The 16929-nt window shown below is 52.8% G+C and overlaps 1 protein-coding gene across 1 annotated transcript; it reads right to left on the bottom strand.

Moving 5' to 3' along the window:
- Positions 1 to 1886: 1886 nt before the first annotated feature.
- LOC311168971 (anionic trypsin) lies at positions 1887 to 4969 on the bottom strand (the record flags this gene model as incomplete). Its single annotated transcript, XM_084230675.1, has 5 exons — positions 1887 to 2036; positions 2307 to 2443; positions 2822 to 3075; positions 3907 to 4066; positions 4930 to 4969. 5 exons carry the CDS (start codon positions 4967 to 4969, stop codon positions 1887 to 1889), a joined length of 741 nt encoding a protein of 246 aa, XP_084086801.1.
- Positions 4970 to 16929: the final 11960 nt, after the last annotated feature.

The following is a 16929-nucleotide window of genomic DNA, read 5'->3' as shown; positions in this document are numbered from 1 at the left end:
GCTGAGTATGGAAGGTTCTTCAGTGTGCTGGGAGGGATCTGACTAAGTTGTGGAGCCTCAATAAGAGGAGCTTTTCCTATAATGTCACCCATCATGCTGTTTGTTTTATACCCTTGTGGTGGGGTATTATTGGGGAGTCTTGCTTAGACATAGGACAGAGCCTGATGGTTCCTGTAGACACAGGTGTCCCCCAGACAGGTAAGCAATGGTAGAAGATAGGACTGGAGAAAAGGGACAGAAAATTTTTGAATTGTTGCTTTTTTTTTAAATTTTATTTTTTTTGCATAGAAGAATCAGGGTGCAGGGCCTCCCCAGTGGCACAGTGGGTTGAGCGCCATGCTATGAAGCTGTCCATAGCCTCAGCAGTGCGGGTTCAATCCCGGCCAGCTGGTGAGAATCCTACATGGTGCCTCAGACCTCTCCTGTCGCGCCCGCTGCTCCCCTCAAAGGTGTATTTCTGTATGCCTGTTCTGTTCCCTGCTCTGTCTCTGGTGAATCCTCTCACCCTCAGCGCCTCTGGCCTATACCCCAGTTCTTGTATAAAAATAAATAAATCTTTAAAAGAAAGAAGAAGAATCAGGGTAGAGGCCAGACATGCAGGGGGTGAAAGGATTCACTAGAGGCAGAGCGAGGAGTAGAACAGGAGGACTGACTAAAATCGACTGCTGAGGGGAGCAGCGGGTGAGCCAGGAGAGGTCTGCTGCGCCATGTGGGTAGCTCCCTGGCCAGTGTTTGAACTCAGGCCCTAGAGGTGACAGCGATGAGACTTAACCCAGGATGGTCCTGAACTGTGCTTCTTGCATTTCTCCTCGTTCCCAGGAGACTCCCGGGCTGCTGGTCCAGGGACACGCTTGAGAACCACTGCTTTAGAAAGTCTGTGTCCTCAGTACACCCCCCTCCCAGCTCATAGACTGTTCCTGCATCTCTGGTGCCTGTTTCATTCTAGGTGTCGGGTCATCCCTGGAGGTGCCAGGAGGACTGACAAAGCTGCTGCCTAAGGAGCTGGCGGCCAGGTGCCAATGCCCAGGCAGGAGCAGGGCTGTGCTGGGCCTGCCAGTGGGGCAGGAGGGCGACCTCACTGGGACCAGGGCCAGCCTGGGGGAGAGGGAGGGGCTGGGGCTGGGAGCCTGGGAGCAGGCTTTGTGAGGACGGTGATGGGCAGTTGGAAGCATGACCGGTCGGTGGCCAGCAGGGCCAGAGCTGTGCGAGGTTCCTGGCCTGGAGCACAGCAGAGAGGGGAGGAGGCAGAGGTGGAGCTGGAGACCCAGGCGGACAGTGCAGGGAGGGCCTCCTCTACTGTCCTCTGGTCTGCGACCGTGGGGGAAGTGCCTTCCGGAAGTGGAGGTCACAGAATGTGACCGTGTCTGGCAGGGAGCAAGGGGTAGCTGACCTGGGGACTGCTCTGCTTTGCCTGTTTCCTCTGAGGGGAGGAGGCTGTTCACCGCGGAGCCCAGCGGGCTGATGGGGAGGAGGGACAGCGGGTTAGGAAGATCACCGAGAGGAGGGGCTGGAGAGGCCGGGGTGTTAGTTGGCTTCCCTGAAGGTGACGGCTCTGGGGACCAAGAAGCTCCCACGATCCTCATGACATGACAGGGTCCCCAGGCTGCTACCACCTCACCTTTTAGAGGATTTTTTAAATGAAATGTTTTTTCTTCTACAAAAAGTCTTTCAACCCAATGCTTCTTGTCTCTTGGATCCCACCCCACCCACACCCTTAGGCTGTGGGTCCATCTCTGGGGCACCCCCTTTGGGAGCTGGGCTCCCTGCTCATCCCTGAGGTGCAGCCAGGCTGAGGCAGAAGGACCTGCCCAGAGCAGGGATGCAGGAAGGCACAGACACCGGCACTGAAGTAGGGTCAGTTTATTTTGGGGGTGGGGAGGGGGTGTCTAGTAGGCAGCCATGGTCTGCTCGATCCAGTCCACGTAGTTGCAGACCTTGGTGTAGACACCGGGCTTGCCCTTCTGGGCGCAGCCGTAGCCCCAGGAGACGATGCCCTGCAGTTCTCCGTTGCAGACCACGGGGCCACCAGAGTCACCCTGGGGGAAGGAGGCGGGATGGGTTATCCAGGAGAAGCCAGGTGGGACTGAGATCCCCTCAGTCAGCCTGAGACACCCTGGCTGTGGGCATCTCTCTACCCACATCCTGCAGCTGGGGCCGCCTGGAGCCTGTGCCCAGGAGATACTCGCCAGACAAGCTGGCCTGGTGCAGGCCCTGGGCACAGCCTCAGGGGTGCCATCCGCTCCCCAGGTGAGTGTGTGACTGGGTGTGCCCGCGTGTGCGCAGGGTGTCCGCGCCCACGCCCTCACCTGGCAGGAGTCCTTGCCGCCCTCCAGGAAGCCAGCGCACACCATGTTGGCGGTGATCTGGCCGGGGTAGGAGGCCTCGCACTGGGCCTGGCTCAGCAGAGGGGCGTCCAGGCACTGCAGCAGCTCGGGGTAGTTGACTTGGGGCAGGAAGAGAGATGAGGGGACATGTGGGCGAGGCCGGCACGGGGAGGGTGATGGAGGGCTGAGCCCAGGGCAGTCAGGAGCAACCCCTGGATGTGAGCCCCAGCAGGAGGCGGGAGCTACAGTTCCCCCAGGAGTCCAGGAGGCTCCCCGCCCAGGAGGTGAGAGCAGAGGGTCCTCCCCATGCTCTCTCCCTGCCCCAGGGGTCAGCCCTGGAGACCCTCCTCCCTGCCTCACTGTACCCAGCCCAGCAGGGCCCCGGGCTGTGCTCCTGGGGGACACGCAGGAAGCAAAGGGGTTCAAGCCCAAGACACACTTGGGTCTGGAAAATGTGGGGACTGAGGGAGTGGGGGTGAGCAGGGGGTCCCACTTACCGCCAGAGCTCAGGGTGTTGCCCCAGCCGGAGATGAGGCACTGGGTGCCAGCGGGGGCGCAGCTGGTGGGCAGGGACACGGAGGCCACGCGGGCGCTGAGGACGGCGGGCTGGGCCAGGCGGATGAGCATGATGTCGTTGTCCAGGTCCCAGCCGTTGTACCTGGGGTGGCGGATGACCTTGGCGGAGTCGATGAACTGCTCGCCGCCCTCCAGGACGTCGATGTTGTGCTCTCCCAGGCGGACCTGGATGCGGCTGTGGGAGGGAGGGCAGGGCTTGTCTCCAGGCCAGTCCCCAGGGCTCTGGGCTCCCTGCTGGGGCTGAGGGGGACCTTGGGGGGCAGGGCAGTGGGGAGGGTGTGTCAGTGCCTGCCTCAGAGGAGGGTGGTGGTGAGAGGAGCATGGAGAGGGGAAGGTCAGGGAGGGGGCTGCTCCTCAGCCTGCTTGTCCAGCCCCCTGGTGCCCTTGGCAGCCAGCGCTGTGGGCACAGAAGTGCGCTTCGTACTCTAACTGCACTCACCTGCCTCCCCTCCCTCTTGCTCAGGGGTGAGCCCCACATTTTGTAGGAGCCCATTCCGGGTTCTGAGTGTAGCCCCTGTACCTGCAGTGCCCCCCTCCCAATCCCAGCCACGCTCCCCCAGACTCTCTGAGTTGGAAACTAATAGCCCAAGAACTCCGGTGCTGAAGCACTTAGATCTGGACATTGATTCTCGGGGGAATGGCCAGAGGCAGAGTGTGAAAGCCAGTATATTGCACCCTCTCCTGCAGATGCCAATCAGTTTCCCGCATCCTCAGGTGGTTCCAAGGTGCAGCTGCAGGTAAACCAAGGAGATGCTTCCTGGCTTCCTGCTGGGCCCTCCAGGCCAAATCACCTCTTCATTATGTTAGCACCTATTGCACTGGCAGTTTGATGGGGTTTTTTTTGCGGTGTTAGATGCTGTCTCCCTGTGCCCTCTCTTCACCCCAGCTCCTGCCAGTCTATTGCCACTGGCACCTTCTTCTCTCGTCCCTGCAGGGCACACCTGAGCCCACCACAGCACCCTTGGGCTCCCATCTCTGGGGCCAGCACGGGCAGGGCTGCACTTACGACTTGTAGCAGTGAGCAGCGGACACCACCCACTGGTCGTTGATGAGGGAGCCCCCGCAGAAGTGGTAGCCAGCGTTCAGGGACACCTGGTAGGGGATGGAGTTCTGGGCGCAGGTGTAGCCCCCGACGATCTTGTCATCGTCGTCAGCGGGGAAAGCCACTGCAGGGCAGACGGGGAGAGGGCGTTTCAGCTGCATGTTGTTGGGGAGCCCTCCCCGCGCTGGACCCTGCTCTTTAGAGTGGGTTAGCCAGCAAGGTGAGAAGCCAGGCAGCCAGTGAGCACCCCATCCCTAATGGCCTCCCCAGGTGTCTCCCCAGGGCTCCATGTGCCTGCCAGGCACAGAGCCAGGAGCCTGCAGGCCTCAGCTGGGGCCCTGGGTCTTCCCACACCAAATGCTGCTCTTGCTCATTCATTACAGTCTGCTCCTATGGCTGTCTGAGCCCCTAATGGACAGGATGGGTTGTCCTAACTGGAGCAATCATGGCTATGTAGCCAGCTGTACCCACCTGCACCCAGTTCTCCCATAGGTCAAATCTGCACCAGTAGGCCAGGGAGAGCTGCCCCAGCCCCATGACGCAGGACAATGGTAGGCATTGTTACTGGCTGGTAGTTGAGGGGGTTCAACCTGGGCTGTGAGCCTGGGAATCTTAAACCACCTGGGAAGATTAAAGATCAATGCAGAGGCCATGGCTTGTCAATTAAGTCAGAACCTCAGGGGTGACTGGAGAAACTGTTCAACAGCCCAATGTAGCAGGGGAAGACGCTGTCCTGGAGACACCCCAGATCTCAGCACTGAGCTCCCCACTGTGGTTTCTTCCACAGTCCCTGCCACCGGCTCTTCCTTTGCATTCTCTCTGACCACAGCTCCGAAATGGGTGAGGGATGGACCCAGAGTCCCGCAGGAGGGGAGGGCCTTAAAGAGAGCCCAGAGGGAAGAGGTGACCCAGCGCAGAGAGCACAGGGGAGACCGGGAGGCCGTGGGAGCAGCAGCGTGGTGTCTGGCGGGAGGGCGCGGGGCTCACCAGCGGCTCCCACGAAGGCGAGGATCAGCAGGGGATGCATGGCTGCCGAGTGTGCCCGAGGCGGCGCAGGGCGGCCTTTATACCTCCCGGGTGGGCGCAGGAGAGGGCGGCGGATCTGGACACCTCCCAGGGCAAACACACCTGCGGCTTTCCCATGCCGGGCCCGGCGTCAGCTCTGCAATGTTTGGCCGCCCTGTGGGCTTGTGACCCTGGATGATAAGGGAACCTCGCTTCTGAGCACAGAGAAGAAGGTCAGCTAATTCTTGGAAGGGATTCCACCTGCAACGGCTGGGCCTTCTTATGCAAGGAGACGAGAGGCAGGAAGGGGAGACGTGGGTCCTGGAAGCGCTGGCCTGGTGGAGACGGACGACACCGCTGTGGAAGGGCTGGGAGGGGCGCCCACTGCGCTGCCCGCTGTCCCAGGGCCCCTGGAGAGCTGAGAGGTTGTGTTTCTCTCATATGTCTCTAAGCATATGTGTCTAAACAATGCGCAGGAAGGTCTAATGTAGTGCTTTGGGGAACAATAATTCCAGTTTCTGGATGGGATAAGAAGGGAGGCTGGAAGGAGCTGACTCCCCTACAACAGTTGGTGGGCAGCATTTCAAGGCAGGGGAAAAAGTTTAAGTCTTAACCTTAAGAGGAGCACTAGGTGTGAAGACCTGTCCTCACTCCTCCCCTCTCCCTCAGGCCACTGGTCTGTCTCATCACTCACACTGTCATAGGGACACTCTCAGAAGTCTTGTGTCTTAGGGTGTGGAAAACAGACCTGGCCAGCTAGGGGCTCTCAGCCTCAGCAGGAATCTATGGTCAGATAGGCTGAGCAATGTGGGTTCTGATCAGAGAACAGCAGCAGATTTGCAGAAGGAAAAGTTATTGAACACTGTGTGATCAATAACTAAGTAGGGGTCAGGGCATTCTGGAATGTGCTGCTCTAGAAGTGGTCCACTATTTTGTGGAGCTCATTACAGAGTGAATCTTCCCAGTAACAATCTCAGTGGGCGACCTGCCATGGCCACCAGACAGCCCTCCCATACATTGCGGCACAACCAGCCAGAGGGGTGCGGAGATGGAGGGAGCATTTGTGTGTGGGCCTGACTTTGTGAGTAGTTGGGGAGCCTGCTAAGGAGGAGGCCTCTCCTTGACGCCTCTGAGCTCAGGTGGGTGAGGGGTGGGCTGCGTTTACTTCTAGTTTCTCTGAAAGGTAGACACGAGGAAATATTCTATGTGCATGCACCCAGTTCAGAGTCTGGTGTGGAAGTAAGACAGGAGCAGGCTGGCGGGCAGGAGTCCAGGGGAGCTCGTGTGAATTGGGGGATGTGTCTGCTCCAGTGCCTGGGTGGCGGCCCCGTGGCTCAGTGCTCCCCTCCTACTGAAGCCCCCAGTTTCAGTGGGCCCCTGCTGTGTGGGACAGTGACTGTCTGCACCTCACCCACAGAGGCTGAAGAGCTCCACACACTCACACACCATTGGCCCGTTGTCTCATAGGCATTGAGTTTCAAGTGTGAGTCTTCACTTGTTCACATTGGTAGTTCAGTGGATGAAATAATTTTCATTGATTCAGAAAGGACCTCATCCTTAAGTAGGTGCCATCTTGCCTGGGAATGCAGAACTGGGATGGCAGAGCTGGGCTCAAGGCTGGGAAGACCTGGCTGTGCTGCCAGGCTGGGATTTCCCACAGGAGGCCCCAGGAGGCTTCCTGAGGTCAAGTCAGAGGTTCCTTGAGGAAAAATGTACATCCTGATCCCTTGGGATGTTTGTCTCCCTGGCAGAAATAGAAATTGAATTGATCTTACATCTGGCTCCTGGTCTTGACCTTTATCTTGCCATGACCCCTGGCACTGTGGGCCATAGCTGCGACATAGAGGACTCACCTATGTGCTGGGAGTGAGTTGATGACTCAGGTTGTGCAGTTTAATAAGGCGGACTTTCCCTCTAATTTCACCCAACATGCTGTTTTGTTTTGTCCCCTCATTGTGGGGTCTCCATGGGAAGTCTTGCTTAGACACTAAGGACAGACGTTGCTACGGTCCTGAGAACACAGGTGTACCCCAGACGGTTTTGCTGGGGCAGAAGATAGGAAACTGGGAAAAGGGACTGAAAATTTTTAGACTGTTGCTCATGGCTCTGACACTGTCTACATGCGAAGGCCCACGAGCCCTAGGATTTTCTCTGTCTAAAGTCTTAAGTCCAGCCACCACCTCGTATTTTGCGTTCTCCTTAGAAGAAACTGTCACACACACAACAGTTTCTTTGCAATAGTAGGAGTACCTTATTTTATGACCACATAAAGTTTAAAATTTTTTTAATAGATACACAAGGCAGAAGACTCTAAGAATTAGAGAAATAAGTAGAATTTTCAACATCCAAATAATAGGCGTTCTAACAAAAAACAAAACAAAGAGGAAAAATAAAAATAACCCGTGACATCTGTTCCTTTCCCAGCCTCGGGAAGGCAGCTGAGGTTGCTGGCTTGCATTGCGGGGGCCCCTTTCTATTCAAATATGAAGGTCAAGACATCTGTTCCAGGCCTCGCCAGTGGTGCAGGTGGTTGAGAGCAGCGCTGTGAAGCTGTCTGCAGCCTCTGGAGCGCAGGTTCGATTCGCGGCCGACCAGGGAGTTACCCTCCTGTCGCACCCGCTGCTCCCCTCAGCAGTGCTTTGGGTCCGTCTGCCTGTTCTGCTCCCTGCTCTGTCTCTGGTGAATTCTCTCACCCTCCTGTGCCTCTGGCCTGTACCCCAGCTCTTGTATAAATAATTAAAAAAAAAAAAAGACATCTGTTCCCCTCCCGTGAGGACAACTTAGTTCATTTCTTTATGGACTTACAGGATCCAAGCTTGAATGTCTTTGTAGAGTTTTTCTCCGGGAAAGTCCATACTACCTGGAAAATTTTCTCCTAAATCACATTTATTTACTCAGCAATAGTTTGCTGCAGCTCTCACAACAGAACACCACAGACTGCGAGTCTTAAACAACAGAAATCCACTTCCTCACAGTTCTGGGAACTTGCAGCCCACGACCAGGGTGTGGACAGGGCTGGCTTCTTCCGGGGCCTCACTCTTGGGTCCAGATGGCCCTGTTCTCCCTGGACCCACATGCGGCCTTTCCTCCATGAGCGCGCTTCAGGTGCCTCTCCGTGCCCGTGTTAACCTCTTCTGATAGTGACACCAATCCAGCTTGGATCAGGACCCACCCTCTTGGCCTCCTTAACTAAATTGGCTCTTTAAAGACCCTGTCTCCAAATACAGTCACAGCCAAAGGTCCTGGGGGTAGCTGTCCGTCACAGAAATGTTCTGGCATGTCCCACATCTTTGGACCAATCAAGACCTCAGGAACTCAGCCACATGGCAGCTACCTGAGTTTTTGCAGATTTCACATTATCTGGCATGCATATGCTGTATGAGGCGTCAGTGTGATTTATTTATCTGCTCGCAAAGCTCAGTCCGCGTAACGCCATCAGTGTAATGGGCCAGCCTGATACCCAGATGACTGAGGACCTTCACAACTGTGCTGATGGAGGCAGCCTTGGGGTAAAGCAGCTCAAGGTTTATTTCTGCCCCTGCTACTCGAACTGTATCCGACAGTCTTTACTGAGTATTTCTAAACACCCTTTGGAAAGAATCTTACCCGCAGCCTCCTAGCAACCACTCATCCTATCTGGATGGATTCCTCCAGTTGGTCCTAAATTCTCTCTCCAGGCTGTCACCCCATTCACTCCCACCACCACCCGCAGACGCAGACACTGGAGCTGCTGTCTCTACCAACAGCTGTGGCTTCCTCCCTGCAGCCTGCCTTGCAAGGTCCTGGGCCCAGCTGGATGGGAGCTGGGTGGGAGGGAGCTGGGTTCTTGCTCGGGTCTCCAATCTGTGTCCATTGCTGTGTCACCATGCTGCAGTAATAAACGTTGCTGTCATTGGAGCTCACGTTGTTCACAGTCAGAAATGAGATGGTTTTGTATGGGCGGCTGATGGGAAACTTCTTCTTGGTGAACCCACTTTCATAAGTGGCTTCAGAGTCCTGATTTGCTGTGGCCATCAGGACCAAGCCCTGTCCTGGGAGCTGCTGGTACCAGTACATGAAGGTCGTCGCTCCGTGGACTTGACACTGGATTGTCACCGAGGTCCCACGCTGGCAGATGACTCTGCTTGCATTTTGAGATACAAGAACAGCCAACACAGAGCCTAGTTCCAGAGAGACAGAGGAGTCCATCAGGGATGGACAAGCTTGTCTCCAGATGGACATCTTTGTGCTATTTGTTCCACTATCACTGAGGTTCCTGAAGAACCCTGCAGGTTGCTCTGCCTCCATTTGTTCTGCCAATTGTTATTCCAACAAAAGTCTCTTGTCCAACACCCTCTCTTGACCTCTGACTCAGACCCTCTACTTCTCTGCTCAGCATTAGTATTAACCCAAACTCCCCAGGGGAGAGTACTGTACCCAGTACTTCTGACTGTACCCAGTGCATGTATAAACAAAACAAACAAACAAACAAATAAATAAATAAAACATGCCTCTATTTTAAAAAAAAAATAAAGTCATCTTTCATTTCTGTTAGCAATATTTTTTAGTTAGTTTACAGTTCTTGCATATCTCCAGTGTTTTCTCTATCTCTAAAGATGATCATATGGAATTTTTAATACCTTGTCCCAGGAGAAGCAGCAGGCAAGTCAGCATCTTCGTGGACAGAAGTTTCTAGCTGCTCACCTGCCTCGAGGAAAGGCACTAAGAAGTCAAACTCAAGTGTGTCTTTCCTCCCCAAGACAGTTCCTACCCTGCCGGCCTCTTTTCTCCTGTGGCAGGAGGTAGCGTTTCTGGAGGAGAAGGCAGCGAGGAGCCTCCCCCTGGTGGAGCTGTGTGGCTCTTTCCTTAGGATGGACTCGCCTGGCTGCCCTGCAAGGAGCCACCATCATGTGCCTCGGACCTGCCGCCCGTCACGTCATCACCTGCGCCGCGTGTCTGCTACTTGCACCGCTGCTAGAGACCACACGTGAGCTTGCAACCTGGATTCTGCCTCCACAGAGTCTTTCTATATACATTTCAGAATGAACTTTCCAGTTTCTAAAAGAAAAATATCCAGTTGGGATGATAATTCACATTTTATTAAATCTATAGATCAGTTTGGGCTGGATACTCATTTTAACATTTGCTCTTCCAATTCACAAACATGATATATTGATAACACACATATACATACATATACACACACATACATACATATATATATGTACATCCACACTTACCTACTTTTAAAGTCATCTTTCGGGCCTCCCCGGTGGCGCAGCGGTTGAGCGCTGGGTTGCGAAGCTGCCGGCGACCTCTGCGGCGCCGGTTCGATCCCCGGCTGCTCCCCGGCCACCGGAGGAGGGTCCCACATGGCGCGCAGACCTCTCCTGCTGCCCGCTGCTCCCCTCAGCAGTGTACTTCGGTCCTTCTGCCTGCTCTGCTCCCCGCTCTGGCTCTGGTGAATTCTCTCACCCTCCCGCGCTTCTGACTGTACCCAGTGCATGTATAAACAAAACAAACAAACAAACAAATAAATAAATAAAACATGCCTCTATTTAAAAAAAAAAAATAAAGTCATCTTTCATTTCTGTTAGCAATATTTTTTAGTTAGTTTACAGTTCTTGCATATCTCCAGTGTTTTCTCTATCTCTAAAGATGATCATATGGAATTTTTAATATGTTATTAAGGCAAATGACAAGTATTGATTGTTGAATTTCATACCAAATTTTGTGGGTCTGCTAATCCTATGCAGCCTGTTTGGCCACCATTTTGTTAGCTACAGTTCTAAATCCTAAGCAAGATCAGAATAGCCTGGTCAGTTAGGTCCAGGAGCCCAACCCTGCAAGGTGACTTTCAAATCCATCAAGAGCACAAAGCTGGATCATGCTGGGAAGGGCTATGCATCACGAGGTATGACCGGAACGTGGAGTGGGGTCAGTGGAGGCTGAATAGATGCATAAAATGTGCTCCTGACTTATACATCATGGAGGTATGACCGAATGCCCAGGGAGGGGTGGAGGGCGAGGACCAAGGGCCCCCAGAAGCTGATCAGTGGAATGCCTTGTTGATAAGATTGAAACTGTGGCTGGGGAACTAGGGCTTGATCTCAATGACAAGCAGATGAGAAGTGCCTGGAGAGCAGACTCACAATCCTGACAATATGCTGCGGACCAGCACAGCAGTAGACAATGAGGCCATCTCAGGGTTGAGAGAAGCATGCAGGGTGGTCAGGGAGTCGGCGAAAGAAATGACAGACACACTTCAAGAGAGTGAAAATCTGAGTGTAATTTTCTTTGAGTTGGTGACCAGTATATATATGTTTTTCTAAAGGCATAGGATCGGTTATCAGTGAACTAAACCAGTTGGCTCATAGGTTTAACTTATCATTGACAAGGCAGTGATTTATGTCCAGAGTTACATTTGGATCTAGGCACATTCCTAAGCAGTCAGACCATTAGTTTTGTCTTTTGTTTTATATAATTACATTTTCTCCGAGCTAACCACTAAATTCCTTAATCATTATTAATTATAACAGGTGCACTTATTTTTTTTATGTAATAACACTTTTTCATTAAGGATCAAAGCTAAGGAATTTTAACATATAACAGAGCAATTATTGAACTAACAATTTTGTTGTTACACAAGGATTAGTGGTGTTTCATTTGAGTCATCCTTGTTACTAGATTTCATGTTTCTTTAATTTAGCAATCGATGACCTTTATAGAAGAGAAGGAAGAAGTTTTAGAAAGAGAGTGAAGGGATAAAGTTTGTAGGTCTGAGGAGACGAGATAAGGCTCCTTTTGGTCAGCGTTCTTGTGGTGGCTCCTGGTGGTCGTTATCTTTTGATAGGCGGTCTGTCTTATCTATGTCTTCAGGGAACTCTGCTGTACTCCCCTGCGCGCTGGTTCCTTGCCCAGCCGGACCTAGGGACCTTGGCGAAAGCCATTAGCCCTAAAGGTCACTGCAGGGGGAGGTGCAGCAACAATATAGATGTCAGCACATTTTCTAGTTACTTTCTTCCCCTTTTCCTTTTTTTCCTCCTTCCCCTTACAACCAATGCTATGATTCTTCTATCAATAAAAAGGCCAGGATCTTGCTCTTCAGCAGCATCCTGCATTATGTAGCTTGCTCCATTACTCCTGTGTCTTCAATGTGGTGTTGCCCAATGCAACAAAGTTTGCATCTGTGTTAGACTCTGTTTGTTTTTCATTACGAGAATATTTTCTTTGATGTCCCCTAACTCTGCCATCCAGGTAAGCTTAGAGCCTGTCTCCATCCTGTCACCCAGCCCTGAGCGGCCAGGCCTCAGCAGCACCCCGGATCTTCTGATGGTAGTTCATATCATTCATGCTGTGTCCGCTTGGTGGTCGCTAGGATAATACGGGTTCCTCTCTCAAGATGGCGGCAGTGGAAGCTATGCTGAGTCATGAAGAATGTCGTCAGCATGGGCTATGATGCTGGCCCAGAGGCAGAATGCCAAAGCTTTGGCTTTGTGGATTATGGTTTTATGCTGATGTTTGGGTTTGAGACCCATTCGGTGGACAGTGGAATGAGGCGCCTGCTTTCTTGGATGTTCAGCATATGTTTTTTCCCTCTGTGAGTTCTTCAGGGTCCTGATGCGATGTATCTTTATTCCATAATGGGTCACATTTTCTGAATGTGTCCTTGGACCCTTCCAGTGAACTTTAGTGAGGTGTTAGGTGCTTTACAGAGTCTCTTCTGTGAACTTTCTCAGAGCATTTTGATTTTCAATTTATTTCTAAACTCAAACCTCTTATCTCAATCTGCAATCCTTTCAACTTCATTTATGCTGTTGACTTTGATATCTGCTATTTGAACCTTGCACACTTTCCCTGCAATTGTGCTCTACCTCTGTCCTTGGGCAGCATTTCCGTAGAGAGGTGGGGTGTTGGGGGCCAGGCGGCACTGTGCTTGGACAGGAGCTGGGTCCTCTGTGTGCCCCTCCTTCTAGGGGCTCCATGGAGGTGATGCCGGCAGTGATGGATGAGGTGGCACTGGAAGGGGAACCACAGCACTCCCGCACTGCTTATGTGAGAAATCAGTCATTTATGGGACATTGCAGGACCCCCAAACTCCCTGGAGGCCCACAGCAGCTTGCAGCTGCGTGTTCTGGTATCTCATGTTGCTCTGCGAGGGAGTGTTTTCTCTGTTCTGGATGTCAAGCTCAGCCAAGAGGCCGCGGTTCCTGTTTTTTCTCAGAGACAGAATTTATCCTTCGATGCAGTAGGCTAGCTCTCAAAAACAGTGCAGTAATTTTCTTTTTAATTTGCTTGTTCCTCTTGCCTTTATTTTCATAAACCCAGCTCAAGTCCCTTCTCTCCTTTGAATGTAACCCTGAATATTGTCATACACATCGATTTACTCTTTGCTTTGAGTTTTACATATAAATCTAGCACCAAATAGCTTTACATTTGCCAGTTTTTTTCTCATTCAGAGTCTTGCAAATTCCCTCAGTTTGGGATTTCTAATACCCTTTATAATTTTTTCCTATCCCCAGAGCAGGACAGGCTCAATGAACATTTACTGACCAGAGAGTATGTTTCATTCTTAAAAGTAAGCAACCAGCTACTTTCTCCAGAATGAGTGAGTGGACGTGCAGGCGAATTCTTACCACTTCTGCATCATGGTGTGTTCCAAGCCTGGCCAGGACTTCCCAATGAAACTCTATTGGTCATTCAGAGAAACTGGAGATTTATTTTCATCATTTTTTTTCCTTTTTAAATGGAATGAACAGAATTCAAATATCATAAATCGTTCTCTTGAATCACCACGTACACAGCACAATTTACCCGAAGGAAGCCTGTAGGGTGTGGGAGGGCCCTCTAGTGAAACGTCAGTCAAGAACCAGCCAAGGAGCAAGTGTAAGGGCCTGGGGCAAAGAAGGCAAGGAAGCTGACACAGGAGGGTAGAATAGGGCTTTTCCTGTGAGGCTGGCTATGCCGGGAGGATGTCTCTGGGCCATGAGAGTCTCCTGAATCGGGTTGCCGACACCATCTGGGCATTAACTTTGGGGTGACCCTGACTTGGAAGGGGTGTGGGGGGTGGAGAGAGTCGGGGCTCTCCAGGATGTGGACCTACAGGGCCACCTGCATCCTGTAGCCTCAGCCCCACCTGGAGGCACTTCCCCCACCCTGGCCCTTTTTGTGCAGGGAGGATGTGTCTGTGCCCCGCTGTGGCTAAACTGCTGGCACAGAGGTACACGGATGTCTGATTGGGCCTGGTGGACATCACATTCAGGGGGAATCGATCCTTCTTCTCCCTGGACACGCTGTACCCATCAGGGAAATCGCCGTTTTGCATATCCTCCCCACGGGTCTCTCACCTACTACCTAAGTAGTAGTGGAGCAGCTGCAGCCCCAACGCTGGGTCCTGTCGATACCAGAACATGCTCTCATGGCCCATGTCCTGTGAGCATTCCAACCAGACAGGGTCTCCCACTTTTTTGACCAGGTATCTTGGGCTCTGGGTGACGCCTGCATCGGTGAGGACTGTGAGAAAAGGGCAGAGGAGGTGAAAGACCGTCTCCAGGAAGCCTGAGCAGGGAAATCTCATACCCAGGATCTGGGGCGGTAGCTCAGGGGTTCAGCTGCCATTGGACTCACCTGCTCCCAGGAAAGAAAAGGCCACAGTGCAGAGGAGCCTGAGAACCATGGCTGCTTCCAGACCAGAGCGGATCTTCCCCCAAGGAGGCCACGGCAGGTGGCTGTGATGTCACTGTCCTGCCACCTCGGGAGCCGCCTCCCTCCAGTTGCTGGGGAGTGTAGAGCACAAGCTGAGCGCCCTTGCTTTTCAGTGTGTGGGTGTACATGTAAGTGCATACATGCCTGTGCGTGTATGTACATGCCTGTGCATGTGTGAGAGTACTCCATGTGTGTGCATATGTGAGTTAACATCACGGACCTAACAGCTGTCTTTAGAAGGACCTGGTAGCGAGGCAGGCCTGAGCTCTGCTGCCGCCCCCAGTCCTCGGAATACTGTTCTCAAGTGACACTCAGCTCTGATTAGGAAAACATTATGTGTGCTGTCTGTCTGTCTGTCTGTCTCTCTCCTATTTCTGTGATAGTTATAAACATATACACAAATAGAAGCAGATAAAATATATATATTTCCTTCATGGAAATTCTAGCTTTACTTAACAATTTTTAAATAACATTATAGTGAATTGGTTGATGCAGGCTCTAGAGTTAGGCCACCTGGGGTTGAAACTTGGTCCTCACCTCTTGGCTGGGACTGCAGGCATGGCTGGCTCCAGGTGTGAGAACGGGGTGCACTGTCAGCAGAGAGGGGGCAGGGGGAGGAGGGAGAAGTGGGAGGAGGAACTCGACCTGGGCTAAGTTAGGAGAAAAAGACATCTCTGTGCTTGAACTGAGTTAAGGAAGGCGAAGAGAGCACAAGGGCTGTGCAGAGGGTGGGCTGAGCAGGGTGTGTGCCAGAGACAGGAGAGCAGGGGTGAGGCTAGGGAGGAGTTGTGAGGCTAGGGAACAGGGGTGATGCTAGGGAGCAGGGTGGAGGCAGGGAACAGGGGAGGGGCTAGGGAGCAGGGGTGGGCCTAGGGAGGAGTCCCTCTAAGACTGGCAGTCAACACAGTCACTTCCCTTCTGTGTCCTCCAGGGCAGTGTGATGCAGCCATAGACTGAGAGGACACAACACTCTCAGGCCAGAAGAAGGGAAGCATAGACAGGCCCTCACATATGAGACACTCAAAGATGGAAATTGGGGTAGAAAAACAGTCAGCTGGTAGAATGAATGCAAATTTGAAGATTTGGGTAAATCAGTAAAAAAGTTTTGAGGGACACACTAGAGCAATGATGAAGGTTCTTTCTCAAGCAACCAGATAATTCAGCACCACAACTGACAAGGACCCGTGATGCTGAAGTAACAATGGCTGCAGAGCTGGAAGGAGATTAAAAGGAGGAAATAAAAGCATCAGTAGACTATCCTCCCCTGGGCCGCATGCGCAGAGCACAGCTACTGTTCATCCCATGTGGACCAGTTATCCAGAAAGATCCCAAAAGATCCCATGGAGAATGTGGGCCTGGACCAGGTGGCTCATGGGCTCGTGGAAGACATCCTTGACTGAGGCTTCCCTGAACCCGCTTGCCGTCTTCCTCTGACCATGACACACTGGAGACCCTTCTAAGCTCCTGCTCGAGTTTCCTTTCCTTTATCCTCAGAGTTGAGAGGCTGATACTGTCCAGATGCAGCTTGTCAGGCCTCAGGGGCAGAAAGGAAGGTGACTGCGTGACATGATCAAAGTACGTGCTCTTACCTGCCTGTGCAGATCCGGGCGTGAGCCAGGAGTGGGGCTATGATTAATCATTTCTCACTTGACATCACTCGTACCCACAAAGAGGACGTCCAGGAGATGGGGCGTCTTGTAAAAAGAGACTGAAAAAGACTCCCGGCCTCAGGCGTCCCGTGCTGCAGACACTTCTGCCTGCAGTTCGCCCACAGCCTACTCGGATGCTTCCTGTCTGCACAGACAGGGTGGGCACTCTGTGTGTGCTGCCCAGTGGTCCTGAGCCTGGCCCCATTAGGGGAAGCAGCTTCCCTGGAGAGAGGAGGCCGCCCCCACGACAGCACAGTGGACAGCACCCAGGGCTGTATTGTCAGGTCCTCTGTCCCTCAGTTCCCTTCCACCATGTCAGCAGGCTTCCTCAGCCCAGACCCTTCATAGACTTGCCTGATGGCAATCGAGCCAGATTCCCGGGCCCCACCTAAAGGAGGAGCTTCTTCCGGCCTCAGACACATGTGGTCTCAGGGACCAGCTCCAGAACACCAAAGACCTGTCCAGCCCAGCAGGGGCCTGTCCCGCTGCCCACCGCCCGCTCCTGCAGCAGCACGTGCTTGTCCAGGGCTGCTCCTTCTCTAGCCACGGCCTCGCTAATTTCAGGTCTTGGTCCTGTGTTCATCGCCTCATGCATAGTTGTTTTAGGATTGTATTTCAGTGGGCAGGGCCTTCTTTTCCAGGATAACCC

The sequence above is a fragment of the Talpa europaea genome (genome assembly GCF_964194135.1).
Source record: "Talpa europaea genome assembly, chromosome: 3".
NCBI lineage: Eukaryota > Metazoa > Chordata > Mammalia > Eulipotyphla > Talpidae > Talpa > Talpa europaea.
Note: the sequence above shows the minus strand (reverse complement) of the source record. Positions and strands in the feature narration are given on the sequence as shown.